Here is a 16948-nt window from a genome sequence, read left to right as displayed (position 1 = left end):
GCTTGAAGAACCTGTTAGAAGAAACATTAGAGGAGATGCACATATGAAGAAGAAATAAAAATGAAAAGGAGAAGGGAAAGAAAGTTAAAAGGGAAATGGGACTCACAAATAAAAATTGTCTCAAAATTAAGAATATTTAGTTATATAATATCCAATAAGAAAATACCACATACATGTATAATTTTGAGGGTCCGGGGTGCCACAGTGGACATCCATTAGGATTGAGAGTATTTTTGTTCACTTTGTAATGGTAGGAGTGTAATTAGACAAAAAGTATAATGGAAGACAAATATAAACTATTTTCCAAAGTGCATTAATAAATCCATGCTTTTTTTCTTTCTTAATTGAACTTCACACATTTTAACTTGGCATCCATCCTTTCTCTTTATTTTGACGTTTGTTCGGCCTGGGGTGTTCAAAATCGAACCGAAATCGAAAACCGAATCAAAATCGAAGGTTAATGGCTTATTGGTATCGGGTTAACGGTTTAACGGACGAGGAACATATTGAAATTTTTTCTTTAACGGCTTATCGATTTAAGGGCGGATTATTCAATTTTTTTAATGGATAATCCGTTAACCCATTAACAATATATATATATATCCAATCCAAACGCCACCTGTGATATCATATCTCTATGTTCCGCATCTAATCCAAACGCCACCAGTATCATAATCGGCCAAGCGTTACCATTGACCTTAAGTTTCGCTTAACTTAGCATCACCAAACACGTGTCATCGCTAATCTGGTGCCTTTTTATTCACAAGCAGATAATACATAATAGTAGCAGGAAGAAAAGGTAGCATCACCTCCAAATTAAAAGTGAAATCGGTTATTAACATGGTAATTTTACCTTCCGGTAGAAAATAAATGTTGTCGTTAAAGCGGACCATAAAACGATAGTAATAATCAGCAACCTTGGTTCAAATTTGTCAACATGTAATGAGTTCAAATTCATCATGTGAAAGAGGAAAAAGACTCATTTAGTTGACCAACAGGCTAACTTGGAACTACTAGAAGAGAGCGTATGTCTTCACACAATTCAACTGCTTGTGGAACATGTAAACCTTGCCATTCAGTATATTTGTTGTGATAGTATGCCCTCTATAATGCACGCAATATAGATTGAATTAGGCAGATAAATCGCCCGATAACCACCGGATAAGAGCCAAACCGATACCAATCCGCCTAATATCTTATCGGGTGGCTAGCAAATTAATACATTTAAAAGCCGATAACCGATAAGCCAAACCGTTACGAGTAAATAACCGCCCGATAAGCGGCCCTAGTTCCGCCCATATGATGATAAAGCATTTTTTTCTTGTGTGGCAATTTCAACAAGAATATGTTTAGTAAAGATTTATATGTATCTCTCTCTCTCTATATATATATATATATATATATATATATATATATATATATATATATATATATATATATATATATATATATATATATAAAATCCAATTGAAAGCCTTTATAATATTTTATAACTTTAGTGATACTATTCATAAATTTGAATAAAAATTACAATTCATTAATTTTGAAAGATATTTGAATCCGAACACAAGTATTTTCTAAATCATATATATTCTTCCAAAATAAAATAAATACATGAACAATTTTACAAAAATAAAATCTATTAATACTTCCAATACAACCCAAAATCTAACAGAAATGGCCAACGGAAAAAAAAAATCCTAAACTCCATATATTGATTTCTTTGCTTGTATATTGTTGAGGCTACTATTGGTGAGAAAATCATTATACCAGTGAGCCGATAGTTTTGGACTTCGATCCAACGTAAGAGGATTAACTTGATAAAGCCCGAATTTAATGGTGTAACCAAATACCCATTCAAAATTATCCATTAAACTCCATATGAAATAACCACGCACATCCGCACCATTCCTGCTCATATCATTTATAAAAGAAAAAGAAAAGAACAATCAAGCTTAATATGTAGGTATAAAGAAGATATAACAAATTTGAACTTAGTTTTCGACCCAAAGTTTCATTTAAAAGCAGAATTAACCCAAATAGCCGATAACCCAATCGCTTAAACTAACAATAGCCGATGAAGGTATAATATATACATAACTTATGTATTATATGTGTACAATTGTGTGTGATCAATGCATGATTTATATATATATATAGAGAGTCAAATCTTACAAACTCCTTAAGCTCTTTGTTAAATTCCAAAAACATGGCGCTAAGACGGTCCATGTTCTTGCTCCATATAAAGTACCCCTACTTTCTTTGGTTCCAAATACTTGTCATTTTGAAAAATTAAATTTTGTTTCAAAATATTAGACATTTGAAAACACAAGAAGCATTAATACTTTTTCCCCTCAAATTCACCTTTACTATTCCCGTCACCGAAACTTAATTAAGTGAGGCGTGTAAAAAAGAGATAAAGAATAGTTGTAATAACTACTCTTATTATTATTAGAAATAAAATATCTTTCTTAAGAGATCGTATGCTAGAGCTAGCTTTAAAAGAGAGTAGATAATATGGACAAGAGATGGTAGAAATTCATAGAATATAAATTAAAGTATACCTGATTGATCGAGCCAAAGATGCAAGGTATGCTTTGTGATATTTAATTCGCTTTATGTCTTTGACCAACTCTTCCCCTTCTTCTTGCTTGTCAATTGAAGCGTACCCTGCATGAAGTAGCCACAATTTACCTTCAATTATGTAGAATCTACCCTCGAGCATGAGAAATCAGTGAGAAATACTACGAGTTTAAGTAAGGAGAATATTTACCATTTTCAGTCACAAATATTGGCATGTTATTGTATCTCTTCTTAATATAATCCACAATCTCTTCCATGCCTTGTGGAACCACATACAATCCAGGCATTCCCATCTAAAAAGTCAGTTGGTGTAAGTTTAGAGTTATTGTCACCATATCATAATAAGAATTTAAATAAGGAAAAAGGTTCATAAATTCCCCTTTACTATACGAAATATTTTCATAATTATCCTTGGTTATACTTTAGCTAGTTTTGGGTTATTCATACGTTTGCTAGCAATTCATTGCATACTTACCCTTCATTCTAACAGAGCTCCAATCTTAAATATAACAAGGGGTATATTTGAACATCGACGTTATAAGTATCAACTTAATCCGCACTGGAATTTCGTTAAAATCAAGAGCAAATACGATACGACTTGCTAAAGGTAAAGATATAAAGAGACCCAAGTATAATTAACGGGATGGTAAAATTAAGATACTTCGAGGTAAATTTGAACATTTTCCCTTTAAATAAAGGCGTGTGCAAAAATACCGGATCTCCTACGAAAGCACCATCTTCGTTCTGTCCAGCAGTGAGCAAAAACCCAAGGATGGCACGATTTTCACCATGGCTACAAGTTGGATTATTATTGTCATTATTGCATGTGCAATTTGAAAGAAGACAATCCTTCACAAACAAAGTGGAATAATGGTTAAGCCCTATGAAATCAATGCTATTCTTTATAAGCTTGCTTTCTTCAGGGCTGAACTCTGGTAATTTCTTCCCGTGATACTCTCGCATTTCTGTGGGATAATCTCCATATACTAGAGGATCAAGAAGCCTGTTCATTTAAAAATATCGAGATCAATAATTGTAATTGATAAATGCAACTTGACACGTCCGAATGCAACTAATTAACATATGCAATTTGGCTTTCACCTAATCTGATTTACACAACTTTTGTTTTGAAACAGATATGTCACATGATTTGTCTATCAGTTGCATATATTATCAAAGCTAATAAGTATATATATATATTACTACTAGAAATTCAGGAAAAATCGTCCAAAAAAAGTGATCAAAGTTGGTCGGTAATGACCAATAACCGTCAAAAACGCGACCATTAACGTGTGGTCGGTATTTCGAAGGTTGGAAGGGCATACCGACCAAAGTTGGTCGGAAAATAACGACCAACTTTGGTCGATCAATTAAATTCAAAAAAAAAGTTACCGAAATAACCGACCAAAGTTGGTCGGTATTTTAATTATGTAATTAAAAAAATCACCATTCTACCACTAGACCATTGGTGCATTTTGTTTTAAGACTGTCTTTTATTTCATTTATACTCTTTAATTATATTTTCGCACGAAAATAACCAACGAAAGTGGTCGGTTTTATTAAAAAATAAAAAATTACCGACCGAATTCGGTCGGTTTTTTAAAATGACCGGCCGAATTTAACCAAACGATTTTGGTCGGTTTTTTAATATTGGTTTTAATTTATTTTAAATGAAAAATCGACAAAAGTTGGTCGGTTTCTTGAAAAATAAATTTTACGGGACTCAAAAATAGTTTCCCGCATTTTTGCGCCAAAGAAAACTGACCAATGTTGGCGGTTTCGTAAAAAAAATTATAAATAAAATATTTTAAAAAATCGACCAACTTTAGTCGATTTTTTTGTTGTTTTTTGACCGACCAAAATTGATCGGTCGACCGTTATCGATTTTTGCCGAATTTGTAATAGTTTATATATTATTTGAACCTTATATGAGATTTGGTGTTTTAAAGTTACAACTTTCTATTGGTAAAAGACTTACAACATTATATTCTAGAAGTTCATCTAGATCCTCGTGGGATAGATTCAAAATATAGGAACTTACTGGTTCGACAAGAAAAATATAATGAACTATATAAAAAGAAGATTTTAGAATAAAAAATGAATATTTGTGACATTGTGGATGCGGTCATATTATTCTTACAAGTTATGGATACTACATTCTTCACTCATTAATTATGAATACAAACACTAGTCGAGTCTTTTTCTTAATTGATAAGATGGCAACCTGTTGAAATATTGAGGGATTTGCATTCAGATCTGGTACGACATCCAATGTAATTGAGCTTATCTTCGGAGAAAAAACACATACAAAATCAATTAATAAATGATATATGTACATATTTTTTTCTTCTACACACATTTATATCACTAAACTATTGTTAATAATGTGTATTTGCATTTTAATTTATCCTTAATCATGACAAATTTATATTCTTTGTTGTAAACTTCAGGTTCAGATAATTTATGTTTGGTTAATGTTTACGCACCAAGCCACATGGAAAGTCAAGGCCCTAGCTGCAGCTTTAATGTCAGCCTCATCATCTTTAATTGGCTTATACATGTAAGCACTCGCCACCAATCCTATCATTCCACCCTGTTCTACCTGCTCATATAGGACTAATTAATTACTAGTACCCACTTATTTTTCAAATCTTTCATTAGAATGTTTCAAAATTAAAATAGTAAGGTAACATGCATGCGACTGACAGCTTTTTATTCTCAAATAAAATGAAACGTGAATAGACTTGCCTGGAAATGGTGACGATAGAGTTTGACAGCCTTTGCATGTGCCAATATTGAGTTGTGGATGACTAGTAGAGGCTCAGTGTCTGAATTACCGGAGGAACAATTTCCAAAAGGGGGTGAACAATGTGAAGGTGGGAATATGCCATTCATATAGGCAAGTTCCGCGAATAAATTAGGCTCATTTATTGTGACCCAATACTTCACTCTATCCCCAAAACTTTTAAAACATGTTTCTGCAAAGTGCACAAACTCTTCCCTACAAAGATGACCAACTAACTTATTAAGAACGATAACGATATTCGATAATTATGTAACACACACTTTTTATTAGTTCGTTTTAATAAGAATGACAAATTTTAACTTTAAACTTTTTATTTTTTCATTTTATCTTAACGAGAAGCTTTTATAACCACACAAAGCTTATGAAATGCTTAATACCACAAGTTTCAAATATCTTGTAGCCATACAAATATTATGACATGTTTGATAAGAGTCTGCAGATCTCTCTGTATCTATAACGTGAATATATATATACACACACATATGAGGCTTATGAGTCCTAACTAAACTACAAAACTACAGTACTTGGACACCAAGTAATGAACTATCCTAAATACAACAGGCAACATATAGTTTCAAGTATAGTAGGATTCTACTCTTTACACACACCCTCAAGTTGAGCAGGGTTGACAAGCACGGTCAACTTGTCCCTTAAACTTTGGAAGCACAACTTAGACAACCTTTTGGTGAGGACATATGCAATTTGATCATTTGAGCCAACATAGCGAAAGAGTGATTTGTTCTTCACTTTATCTCTAACAAAATGAAAATCGATCTCCATGTGCTTGGTTCGAGAATGAAAAATTGAATTAATAGTTAAATACGTTGCACTAAGATTATCACACCATAACACAGGAGTAGACGAAGAGAAACAACCAATTTCCCGAAGTAGAAACTCCAACAATGTGAGTTCGGAGGCTGCATTGGCAAGTGCGCGATACTCTGCCTCAGTGCTCGAATGAGATACTGCACGTTGCTTCTTTGATGCCCAAGAGATCAGATGAGTTCCAAGAAAAATGGCAGAACCATTGGTGGACTTACAATCGTCAATAGAACCACCCCAATCCGCATCACAATAGTCGTGTAAGAGAGTAGATGGTTGACGAGCAAAATGCAGGCCATGCGATGAAGAACCCTTAAGATAACGTAAAATTCGTTTAACAGCAGCCCAATGAGAATCCAATGGGTTGTGCATGAACTGAGACACTTTATTCACGTCAAAAGCGATATCTGGGCGCGTGAAAGTGAGATATTGCAGTGCACCAACTGTACTTCTGTATAAGGTATCATCATGAAACAGGTTTCCTTCAGTAGCAGACAACCGATATAGTGCAGTAGCTGGCGTGGAAATGGCAGTACAAGAGTCTATTTGGGTTCGGCGTAATAGATCATTGACATACTTGCACTGAGACAGATGCAAACAAAAAGAATCCCATGTCACCTCGATTCCCAGAAAATAAGATAGTCTCCCTAGATCACGTACAACAAATTATGATTACAAGCGGCCTATAAGAGAGCTGATAAGAGTGGGACTAGTGCCTAGCACAAGGAGATCATCAACATATACTAAGAAAAACAACTTCTCTTTCCCAGAGGAGAAGTAGAAGAGAGAACAATCAGTCTTAGATCCAGAGAATCCATATGAAAGTAAAGTATCTGTCAAACATTTGTTCCACATACGAGGGGCTTGTTTAAGCCCAGATAGAGATCATTTGAGCAGGTAGACATGGTTAGGATAATTTGAATCCATAAACCTAGGGGGTTGAGACATATAAATTACCTCGTCTAAGTGACCATGCAGAAATGTATTGGAGATGTCAAGTTGAGTAATGTGCCAATTATTGGTGACACCCAAGGATAAGAGAAGACGGATGGTGGTAGGTTTTACTGGGCTAAAGGTGTCAATATAATCAACACCAGGACGTTGATGATATCCCTTCGCAACAAGCCTGGCCTTATAACGATCCACATAACCATTAGGTTTTGTTTTGGTCTTGAAAATCCACTTACACCCAATGGCATTTTTTGAGATTTTGATGGAAGAACGAGTTGCCAAGTACCATTCTGAAGAAGTGCATTATACTCGTCATGCATTGCACAACGCCAGTGAGCAAATTTTGTAGCTTCAGAGTACCATGTAACCTCATTGGTCTTGGCAGTAAAGGATGTAGGTTGCTTAGGTTGTAAAGAGCCCGTTAGAGACCTAGTGACCATGGTATGAGTTTTAGACTGACCTTGGCTAGAAAAAGACACACCGCGAAGATCTTTAGACAAAGGTCCAGATTTCTGTAAGGCAAATATCGATGACGATTCATTTATCTCATCAGGTGAAACAATGGATATTGATGTGTGTAACTGTAAAGCCTGCTCCGTTGAGGAAGAAGAAGGTCCACATGAGGCAAAATATGGAGCTTCCAAAGGATGCTGGTCCTAGATTGAGGATGGCACCTGGACAGTGATAGGATCAGTTGTATGTGTTGATGTAGTGGGCACCGTAGCATCATCCTTAGCCTCAAATGGGAACACATATTCATAAAAAACAACATGATGTGAGACATAAAACTTTCCAAAAGATGGATCAAAACACTTGTAACCTTTATGAATCTTATTATAGCATAAGAAAATGCAAGATTTTGAACGAGGTGAAATCTTACTTTTTGTATATGGACAAAGCCAAGGAAAGCATAAGCATCCAAAAAATGCGCAAAAATGAATAATCAGGATTCATGTTAAACAAAACTTTAGGGAGATTTGTGATTCAGATGGGGAGTTGGAAGTCTATTGATAGTGTAAACAGCAGTTTCAAAAGCATTAGTCCAAAATTTTTCTGGAACATTAGCAATGCACGTCTCGTCTCAACAATATGATGATGTTTACGTTCAGCAAAATCATTCTGCTTTGGGTGTAGGGACATGAAGAGCATTGTGTAATACTATTCTCGCATAAATAAGTAGTTAAGGCTTGATATTTGCCCCCCCCCCCCAAACTACTTGAAAAGGATTTGATAGGGCAACCAAAGTATTTTTCAACATCATCCGAAATTGGATAAAGACGGATAATACTTCAAATTTAAATTGGAGAAAAAAAATTCAGGTATATTTGCTAAAATGATCAAAGAACATAACGTAATAGCGATATCCATCATTAGAAGTAACAGGGGACAAACCTCAAACATCAGAACAAATAAAATCTAAAGGGCCATTGACCTTAAAAATAGACTCAACAAAAGGAATTTTGTGACTCTTGCTAACAGCACGAGCTGAACATAAACTAGGAGACTTATAAGTAGAAGAACAACAAATATTAGATGGCAAAGCCCGAAGAACAGTAGGATAAGAGGCATGAGCTAAGCGAGCATGCCAGACACCAAGTGAAGCAGCATAGGAAGCGGGTGAGAGACGCGACTGCAGAGCTATGAGTGCATATAAACCATCATCTTTCGGACCTTTTTGAAGAATGCCCCTCATTTTCAAATCCTTAATTAAAAAATAATTAGGAAAGAATTCAATAAAAACCTGATTAGAGGTAGGAAAAGAACTAACGAACAATAAATTTTGTTTGGCATCTGGAACATGAAGAATGTTATCAAGAGAAAATTTACGATTAGAAATAGATATAGAACCTTTTCCAATATGAGAGATGGGCAGTGTTGAACCATTACCTAAGGTTACTTCCTCTGGACCTTGATACTTGGAATGGATGGCTAAATTGTCAAGATCAGTTGTTAAATGATGCGTGGTGCCACTATCCATCAACCAGTTCTGTCTAGAATATGTTGGAGTGCTTGCTAAATTGGAAGAAGGACGACCAATAACTCTAGGACCATTAGTAGACTTAGATGAAGGGCAAACTCGTGTGATATGACCCTTGCCTTCGCAATAGTGACAAATAATTCCAGAAGTGTCATATTTTGCTTGTGTACCAGTGGAGTTTAGATGGTTACGATTCTGGAATTGCTGGGAATATCCTTGACCACCAGCACGTCCACGACCTCGACCTCCACCTCTACGGCCTCTACCTCGACCTTGTGTGGATGATAATGAGCTTTGAGTGTAATGAGCAGTGGGAGCTATAACGGTAAGGGCTTTAGCCCTTTTTAGTTGTCTTTCTTCGTTCAATAACATGCCATAAATGGCATCAAACGAAATATCTTCATGACGAGATTAAAGGTCTCTTGTGAACGGGCGATATGCAGGGCTAGACCGACAAGTACAAACTCAACGAGTTCATCATTATGGACTGGGGTGTTGCAGAGCAGCAAGCTTATCTGAAATCGCCTTGGCTCCTTGAACATAGCTCTCAATGGTGGCATTATCTCGACGCAAAGTATGCAGTTGCGTCTTTAGTTCACGAACTTGTGGCTTAGAACCTGACACGTATGCTGTCACAAGTTTATCCCAGGATTCATGAGCAGTTTCTGCTCCAACCAACTGTGGTAAAACACTTTCCGAAACTGAAGCAACAATCCAACTTAACACGAGTTGATCTCGATGAACCCAAGATTTATAGGCTGGATTAGATTGTTTATCATCTAAAAACTCGGCTGGTGCTGATTCGCTACCATCAATATGATGGTTAAGACCACAACCACAAACCATGGGAAGAAACTGAGTCTTCATAATAGGAAATTCGACGACGTGAGCTTTACGGGCAGTTGATGAGCAAGATTTGGTGTGGAAGGGTATGAAATCATAGTATTGCTTGAAGAGGCTATGTCTTTAGTCATGGTGTATTATTGTAGTGCTACAATAACAGGAAAAAAACGATGGTTGTTAAGCCACTATGGCTCTTGATACCATGATAACAGTCTTTAGATCTCTCTGTATCTATTATGTGAATATATATATATATATATATATATATATATATATATATATATATATATATATATATACACATATGAGGCTTATGAGTCCTAACTAAACTACAACACTTGGGCACCAAGTACTGAACTATCTTAAATATAACAGGCTACGTATAGTTTCATGTATAGTAGGATTCTACTCTTTACAATATTTACAGTTACAAATCAAAAGTTCTAATTCGTGCCGAGTCAAAATATGTCACATCGAGTAGACCTCTTGTATGTATATGATTTTCCCTCAAAGTATATTTTATAATTAATTTGTTTTCACTTGCTTATTGGATGATACAAAACCATCCTGATTATCTGAATTTAATAATAAAAAAAAGAACTAACTGTAGCTAGATTTATCGAGAGATGAAACTTACTGCATCAGAGGGCTGAGCCAGGCCCCGTATCTGTCTTCAAGTTCTTGAGGATAGTCATTATGATGGATCGTCACAAATGGTGTTACTCCTGCATTTTATGTATCTATCAATATTACCATCATTATTTGTCTTTTTTTTTGGTCAACTCTAAGTAATATAACGTGTATTATATGTACAAATAAAAAGAGTTGGCAAAGAATAATGGAAGAAAGAAGAGTTCTTTGACAGCTACCTTTGAGTAAGAGATTATCAATGATATTATTGTAAAACTTGATTCCAGCTGGATTCACGACCCCTAACTTTCCTCCTGTCCAGCTCCACCATTAGGAGTCAAAAATGTATATGCTTAATTAATTTAAGTATCTCTTTGTTTATCCCATGTGATTGTATTTAAGTTTAAAAGAAGTGAAAATAAGAGAAGAGAATGAAAAAGGAACATATATATATATATATACTTGGAAGAAGTCTACTCCAGGAAATGGAGAATCGATAAGCATTTACTCCAAGAGAGGCCATTATGTCAATATCTTCCTGCCATCATTCGTTGAAACAAAACAAATAAAATGAAAAGCATTCTCTGTTTTACTTTATGTGTGCTACTTTTTTCGTTCAAAAAATATTGTCATCTTTCTGTATTTGTATTTGAAACTTGTCATTTTATGCTTAATAATCACATGCCACATAAAACGAAACCGAGGGATCGGATTACCAAGTAACGATGGTAGTGGTCGTCGGCTACATCTCCATTTCCTCCATTTGTGATACTGCCTGAATCAATTCAAGTACATACAAGATAGATAAAAGGGACATATTGATATAGAGCTAGCTTTAATTTATACAACGTAAAAGACTGTGAGAGATTATACCATTGGTATGAGAAAAAACATCCCAGTTGCTAAGACTTCTGCCGTCTTCAATATATGCTCCTTCGATCTATATTCATATACTAAGGATGTTATGTATGAGAGCAGAGACAATTAATTAAAGAGCTGTAAATTAAAAGTCAGAGATGTGTGTACTTGATAGGCAGAAGTTGATGTTCCAAAAAGAAAACTATCTGGAAATTCTGATCTCTTAACCTCTTCTTCTAAGTCATTTCCTTTTTCGCCGATAATACTGTTGGCATAAACATGTTGCAATAGTAAGAGGAGACAAATGAAGTAGGAGTTCTTAGTTTTGGTGCCCATCTTCATTTTATCTGAATTTCAGATAAAACTGATAGTCTACCTGACGGAGCCTAATTAATTAAGTTGTATTTATAGGCTTACTAATTAATATATAACAGGATTAAAAAAGTTCAATGTAGCTCTCACACCTAACTAATCATTAGGAAGTCAGGAAAATCACAATTCCAGTTGGCAGTTGTTGAGGATAGGGAAAACAATTCATATATATATATATATATATATAGATGATAATCAATTTTTAAGCATAAAGCTATGAGTTTATTAATTCATTCGTGATAAGGAGGGCATTGTTCACAGTAAAACTGATAGAAGATACTCCTTTTCATTTTTCGTTTCGTGAAATTATCTATATTTGGATTTAAATTACATAAATTTACGTTATTATGAAACTCAGTCGAGGAAATTTCATTTTTAATAAATGCGTAGTACTTAAAAAGACAACTAAAACAAGAGAACGCAACCTTGATGACTTCGTGTTGCCTTTTTATCTTTTTCTGTAAAACTGTGTTTGTGGCTGATGATTAAATAGACTTTACCTGCTCATGACTCTTTCCATTTTATTGTTTGTGAACCCCTTTGAGTACTGAATACGAAATAAAAGAAAGATTTTTTTTTAAAAAAAAAAAACTTGTAGTAAACAAATCATGACATTTCAGTCACTACAATACCATGGCATTAGGAACAAAATAAGAAATTTAAAGTTGAATTGTTTATAAATATAAAATATCATTTTTAGATCAAATTGAAAATGCAATATTGTTGCTTAAAATGAAATATAAGGAGTACCAGTTTTAACGCAAAACACACCAAGGAAAGAAACCTCCTTTGCTGCACGCCCTCCAAAAGTCAAACCACGTTAATCTCAGCATATTGTTCCTTTAATCCTTCAAAATCTCGTATTGTGTTAGAAAATAAAAAAGTGGGGAACAGAGGGGTATTCGGCCGTACTTGAGCTAGCTCATGGCTGGTAGCTCCCATTTAAAAATCGTAGAAGTAGTCATCAAGCATCAAAAGCAAATTTAATGGCCACGACGTTTTTTAACTAATACTAGTACATTTATGTCCCGACCTGAGTACTGAATACTCATGACTCTTTCCATTTTATTGTTTGTGAACCCCTTTGAGTACTGAATACGAAATAAAAGAAAGATTTAAAAAAAAAAAAAAAAAACTTGTAGTAAACAAATCATGACATTTCAGTCATTACAATACCATGGCATTAGGAACAAAATAAGAAATTTAAAGTTGAATTGTTTATAAATATAAAATATCATTTTTAGATCAAATTGAAAATGCAATATTGTTGCTTAAAATGAAATATAAGGAGTACCAGTTTTAACGCAAAACACACCAAGGAAAGAAACCTCCTTTGCTGCACGCCCTCCAAAAGTCAAACCACGTTAATCTCAGCATATTGTTCCTTTAATCCTTCAAAATCTCGTATTGTGTTAGAAAATAAAAAAGTGGGGAACAGAGGGGTATTCGGCCGTACTTGAGCTAGCCCATGGCTGGTAGCTCCCATTTAAAAATCGTAGAAGTAGTCATCAAGCATCAAAAGCAAATCTAATGGCCACGACGTTTTTTAACTAATACTAGTACATTTATGTCCCGACATGAAATTTCTACTTTCGGAACTGTAATGGTGCCTAACATTTCACTTGATAGGCAAGTCAAAATTAGAGAACCGTTAAGTCAATTATTATTCAAATTCAATAAATAAAGTTAATTAAGCCAAAGTGAAATAAAAGCGGTTGCGGAATAATATAAATGCCCAATAGCTATTACAATATAGATCTAGAGCCACAACTCACGAGCTTCTAGAATTTACTACAAATAGAGTCTGAAAGAAATACAACTGTTTGAAAGAAAGGAAATAGTGAAATAAGAAATATAGAAGGGGACTTCAACGCCTGCGTACGCCAGCAAATCTACCTCGAGTCTCCGAATGAGCAAATTCAAGTTGTTCCAACTCACGGACAACTAGGGCTGCTACTAAAATCTGCACAAGAAGTGCAGAGTGTAGTATGAGTACAACCGATCCCATGTACTCGTAAGTGTCTTGCCTAACCTCCACGAAGTAGTGACGAGGCTATGACAAGACACCTGCATAATAAATCTATGCAGATAACAATATATGTACAAGATAGCAACAAATAAAATCCAAGCAGGTACTTGCGGGAGGGGGACATGCTAAGGGGATACAAGATACGAGAGATACAGCGGAAATGTTAACCGGAACAGTTAATATGCCTTTAACCAGTAAAAACAATTAAGCATAAGGAAGAAAATTGCACGTCATCGCCCTTGGTACTTTTACTCTCATCCTCACAATGAAACAATGATACTGCATGGCATCACCATTCTTTTACTCTCATTTACAATACAAATCAGTAGAAACGGCACGGCATCACCCTTCATGCATTAACTCTCACAACATGACACGACATCACCCTTCGTGCAGTAACACTCAAAATATGGTACGACATCACCCTTCGTGCATTAACACTCACATACGGTATGACATTACCCTTCGTGCATTAATACTCTCCCTTACCACATAACAATGAACGCGTAATAACTGGGAGGTAGGATCAACAAGTACAAGCTTTACTTCAATAACGGTTCCACAATACCAATCTCGACTTGGAATCATTACTCAATTATCACAAAAGCCCATAAACACAATAAGAACGATCAATTTAATAAATAACTAGTCTAAACATGGATAACATGATCAAAGGAAGCAATAATTGCAAGAAACAAGTCTCACCTACATGCTTTAGCCTAATAACAACGCATAAGTACTCGTCACCTTACATCTACGTCGTACCCAACATCTAAACATGTAGAAAATAGACGAAGAAATCCTAATCCCTCAAGTCAAGGTTAACCACGATACTTACCTTGCTCTAAAGGATCAACTCAAAGCTCAACCATGGCTTTGCTTTACAAACTAGTTTCCGAACCAATAGAATCTAGCCAATTACCAACCACACGATTCAAACTAAGCCTTAGGAACTACCAACGATTGCAAAGGATTCAATTTAGGTTATCATTGAAAAAGTCAACAAAATTCAACTCTCTGACTCGCTTGGTCCAAACCCGAAATTCGGACTAAACCCCGATTACTCATTCACCCCAGAGCCCGGTTATACAATTTATTTTGGAATCCGACCTCAATTTGAGATCTAAATCCCTATTTTACAAAAATTCCTAATTCTACCCAATACCTCCAATTTCTACCATGAAAACACAAGATTTTAGGTTGAAATCTTACGAGATCGATGTAGTGAAAGATTGAAAGAAAATATATTAGAATCACTTACCGATTGGGAAAGAAGAGCTCTTTGAAAAATCGCCTCTAGGGATTTTAAGTTTGAAAATTTGAGATAATTAACAAAAATCCTGTCTATCTCTCGTTTTGATCAGTTGCAGATGTCGCATTTGCGATATTTGTGAACCTCGCAAATGCAAGGAATCAATCGCAAATGCGAAGCTCTTATGCGAACAATGATCTCCCGCAAATGCAACCCTTTTGATCGTAATTGCGATTACTGTGTCCCCTAACCCACTTTGCAACTGCGAAACATTTTTTAAAAATGCGAACTTGAGGTGCCCTAGCTACACTTCGAAAATGCGATGAGTAGCGCGCAAATGCAAATCCATAAATGGCCGCAAATGCGAATCCTGACCTCGCAATTGCGAGGTTTGAGGCCTGCACAAAAAACTGAAGCACACCAGCAATGTTCTAAGTCAAGTTTTCATTCTATAGCCTATCCGAAACTCACCCGAGCCCTCGGGGCTCTAAGCCAAATGTGTACACAAGTCTAAAAATATCATACAAACTTGCTCGCGCGATCAAATCGCTAAAATAATACCTAGAAATATGAATCGGACACCAAAATCAAATGAAGTTTTCAAGAAACTCTAGAATTGCTGTATTAATAACCGGACGTCGGAATCACGTCAAACCAACTCCGCTTCTCACCAAATTCGACAGGCAAGTCATAAATATCGTATTGGACCTATACCAGGTTTCAGAACCAAAATACGAACCCGTTATCCAAAAGATCAAACATTGGTCAAACATTTCAAAGTCATTAAGCTTATAACTTTCAAATTTCAAAAAAAGTGCAATAACTCGAGCTAGGGGCTTCCGAATTTGATTCCAGGCATAACCCAAGTCCCAAATCACGATATGGACCTACCAAGACCGTCATAACACGAATTTGGTTATGTCTGCTCAAAACGTTGACCAAAGTCAGCTCAAATGGGTTTTAAGGCAAATTTTTTATATTTTCTCAGTTTTTACCATAAAAGCATTTCGAAAACACGTAGGGATTATGCACGCAAATCAAGAAGGGCTAAAATGATGTATTTAAGGCTTCAAAGAGCAGAATTAGGTTCCAAAACATAAGATGACCTATCGGGTCATCACATTTTCCATCTCTAAAATAACCTTTCTTCCTCGAACGGACATAGAAAAGTACCTGGATTGGTTAAAAGGTTGGGATATCTACTCTGCATGTCTGACTCGGACTCCCAAGTAGGTGCCTCGACGGGCTGACCTCTTCACTGCACTCGAACTGAAGGATAACTCTTCCACCTCAACTGACGAACCTGTCGGGCTAGAATAGCCACCGGCTCCTCCTTATAAGTCAAATCCTTGTCCAACTAGACAAAGCTGAAATCTAACACGTGGGACGGATCACTGTGGTACTTTCGGAGCATGGACACATGGAAAACATGATGAACCGCTAATAAACTAGGTGGCAGTGAGAGCTTTTAAGCCACCTTACCCACTATTTGAAGAATCTCAAAAGGTCCGATATACCTAAGACTCCACTTGACCTTCTTTCTGAACCTTATCACACACTTCATGGGTGAAACCCGGAGCAACACACGCTCCCCGACCATGAATGCAATTGTTGATATCCAATTTTGTCATATTTTTTCAAATAGTATATATACTTTCAAAGTGTCATTGTGCATCATTACTTCGTCTACAAGAGTCATATGAGCATTTTTTATAATATTTTATAATTTTTAGATCTTTAAAATTAATTTTATTGCATTTAAATTACTTGAATATTTATTAATTACCCCTTCATATTATTTTGTGATGATTTAGTCATCTAAAA

The 16948-nt window shown here is 35.5% G+C and overlaps 1 protein-coding gene across 1 annotated transcript; it reads right to left on the bottom strand.

The window, feature by feature from the left end:
• Window positions 1-1579: 1579 nt before the first annotated feature.
• Window positions 1580-11844, bottom strand: LOC107783665 (beta-glucosidase 18-like). Its single transcript, XM_075223179.1, has 12 exons — window positions 11640-11844; window positions 11487-11553; window positions 11330-11388; window positions 11076-11151; window positions 10853-10927; window positions 10621-10708; window positions 5328-5584; window positions 5070-5181; window positions 3298-3586; window positions 2774-2876; window positions 2565-2670; window positions 1580-1911 (listed from the first exon to the last, which is right to left on the bottom strand). The coding sequence occupies exons 1-12, from the start codon at window positions 11811-11813 to the stop codon at window positions 1701-1703; spliced, it is 1617 nt and encodes a 538-aa protein (XP_075079280.1). The 5' UTR covers window positions 11814-11844; the 3' UTR covers window positions 1580-1700.
• Between the last annotated feature and the right edge of the window lie 5104 nt (window positions 11845-16948).

The sequence above is a fragment of the Nicotiana tabacum genome, chromosome 10 (assembly GCF_000715075.1).
Source record: "Nicotiana tabacum cultivar K326 chromosome 10, ASM71507v2, whole genome shotgun sequence".
Lineage (NCBI taxonomy): Eukaryota > Viridiplantae > Streptophyta > Magnoliopsida > Solanales > Solanaceae > Nicotiana > Nicotiana tabacum.
This window is presented reverse-complemented; position numbering and strand designations above follow the sequence as displayed.